The 2318-nt window shown below is 53.2% G+C and overlaps 1 protein-coding gene across 1 annotated transcript in view; it reads left to right on the top strand.

The window, feature by feature from the left end:
• Positions 1 to 681: 681 nt before the first annotated feature.
• Positions 682 to 2318, top strand: part of EAH_00057230 (hypothetical protein, conserved) — a gene marked incomplete at both ends in the record, with an annotated part of 6046 nt that continues 4409 nt past the window's right edge. Inside the window, 3 exons of the mRNA XM_013397429.1 lie at positions 682 to 694; positions 992 to 1264; positions 1536 to 2284. Coding sequence (XP_013252883.1) covers positions 682 to 694; positions 992 to 1264; positions 1536 to 2284 — 1035 coding nt within the window. The remainder of the gene's footprint in view (positions 695 to 991; positions 1265 to 1535; positions 2285 to 2318) is intronic.

The following is a 2318-nucleotide window of genomic DNA, read 5'->3' as shown; positions in this document are numbered from 1 at the left end:
AAAAGAAGCACAACACAGGCAGCAGCAACAGCAGAGGCAGCAGCAGCAGCAGCAATATCATCAGAGCAGCAACAGCAGGCCCTGAAGCAGCGGCAAAAAAGAAAAGAAAGACAAGCAGAGCTGCTGCCTTTGCTGCCGTTGCTGCAACTGTTGTTGCTGCAGCTGTGGTTGGCGCACCAGCTGTTGCTGCAGCTGCTGTTGCTGTTGCTGCTGCTGCTGCTGCTGGCGCTGCTGGATGAAGAGGTCCCCTGCCCAGCTGTCTCTGCCTAAGGCAGCTTGCCTGCGAGAGAGAACGGATACAGCTGCTGCTGCTGCTGCTGCTGAAAGGAGACAGCTGCTGCATGCCGGGCTGCCCTGTGGCTGTACAAGAGGGTTTGGGGACCGAACCCTAAACCCTAAACCCTAAACCCTAAACCCAAAACCCTAAGAAGTTGTTGTTGAGGCTGTTTAGGCAATCTGTTGCTTCCGTTGAGGGTTTAGGGTTTCGGGTTGGCGTCTGGCTGTATGAGATGATCGCGTCTGAGGGTTTAGGGTTTAGGGTTTAGGTTCTGAATAGAAGTGTAGCCACCGCCATAAAGAGACAGGCAAGAGAGACATAAGGGCTTAATCTGTCTCCTATTACTGCGAGCTTCCCAGCAAAGCCTCTGAAACCCTGAGCTTTCTTGTCTATTAGACGCGGAAATGAAGGTCGCAGGTAGCTGCTGCTGCAGATAGACAGCAGCAGCACAACAAGCATAGCATGTAGGTTGAGAAGAGCCGTCATCTTCGTTAAGAAACAGCTGCTGCAGCATAAATCCTGCTGCTGCTGCTCCTGTTTGTTGCTGCCGCTGCAGCTACTCGCTGCCCTCCAGGTGCTGCTGCTGCTGCTGCAGAAGCACCTGCCTACTGCAGCAAAACAAAAAGGGAAGACAACAAGTATCTCTTGATGGATCTTTAATTTCTGCTCTACTAGCTGCTGCTGCTGCTCTTGCTGCTGCAGTTTGAGCTGCAGTTTCTGCAGCCGCCGCAGCAGCGGCGGCCGCAGCAGCACGAGCAGCAGCAGCAGTAGCAGCAGCAGCAGCAGCAGCAGCCGGCGTTGTGGGGGGGCACATTCTTGACCTTCAAAGAAATTTAGATTCAAGCCTTCTGCAGCAGCAAATATCTGCTGTGTCTTCTCCTGCATGCAGGCGCTGCGAAAGAACTACAATGCTCAGCAGCAGTAGCAGCAGCAGCAGCAGCAGCAACAGCAGCAGCAGCAGCAGCGTCGGCAGCGGCGCAGCTTCGGGTGCCTTTCTTAGGGAATTTCACTGTTAATCACTCTAACATTTTCTTTTGGCCTTCCTTCTCTCAGGTTTCAATAGCGGTTTAAATTTGAGTAGGGTTTTATGCACCTCTAAACCCTAAACCCTAAACCCTAGCCCTAAACCCTCCTGCATCAGTTCTTCCGTTGGTCGCTGAGAAGAACCCTCTCCACACAACAACAGAAGGGCCAGGCTTCTATGATTTCACCATTGGCTGCGGAGTTTAGGGTTTAGGGTTTAGGGTTTAGGGTTTAGGGTTTGGGGCCTGCGACTGCAGCCGCCCCCAAACAGAGGCGCCCCGCTCGCGCGAGAAGTACTCTTATCCATGGGTTGGAGCCATAGCAGCAGCTGCAGCAGCAACAGCCGCAGGAGCAGCAGCTGCTGCAGCCTCAGCGTCAGCCGCTGCTTCTGCAGCGGCGGCGGCAGCAGCAGCAGCAGCAACAGCAGCAGCAGCAGCAGCAGCAGCAGCATCCAACCTTCTAGTTTGTCTGACGACTCCCTGCCCATTTGCATGGAGTTGGATTAGTAGATTTTTTATTTCATCGAAAGGGAACGCATCACCAGTAGCAGCAGCAGCAGCAGCAGTAGCAGCAGTAGCAGCAGCAGTAGCAGCAGTAGCAGCAGCAGCAGCAGCAGTAACAGCAGCAGCAGCAACAGCAGCAGCAGCAACAGCAGCAGCAGCAGCAGTAGCAGCAGCAGCAGCAGCGACAATGAGTGACGACGAGACGGTGGTCCTAGTAGATATGCCTCTTATGCAGCGGAGGAGCAGCAGAAGCAGCATAAGCACATCGGGCAGCAGCAGATGTTCAGATACAGCAGGAGCAGCAGCAACATCAGCAGGAGCAGCAGCAGCAGCAGCAGCAGCAGAAGCTAATGACGCTGCTTTTTCTCTTACTGAAGATTATTTATCTGACAAAGAGAGACATCTCTCAACATCTAATTTAAGAGAGGAGTCGCTATTACTAAGAGATGAAGCAAATAGGTTTAAAGGGGTTTGGCTTCCAGTTAGTTGCATGCGATTGCTGCTACATCCTCGAT

This window comes from Eimeria acervulina, genomic scaffold (genome assembly GCF_000499425.1).
Source record: "Eimeria acervulina Houghton genomic scaffold, Eah_scaff1221, whole genome shotgun sequence".
Classification (NCBI taxonomy): domain Eukaryota; phylum Apicomplexa; class Conoidasida; order Eucoccidiorida; family Eimeriidae; genus Eimeria; species Eimeria acervulina.
The sequence above is the reverse complement of the archived record's forward strand: the minus strand, read 5'-3'. Positions and strand labels throughout refer to the sequence as shown.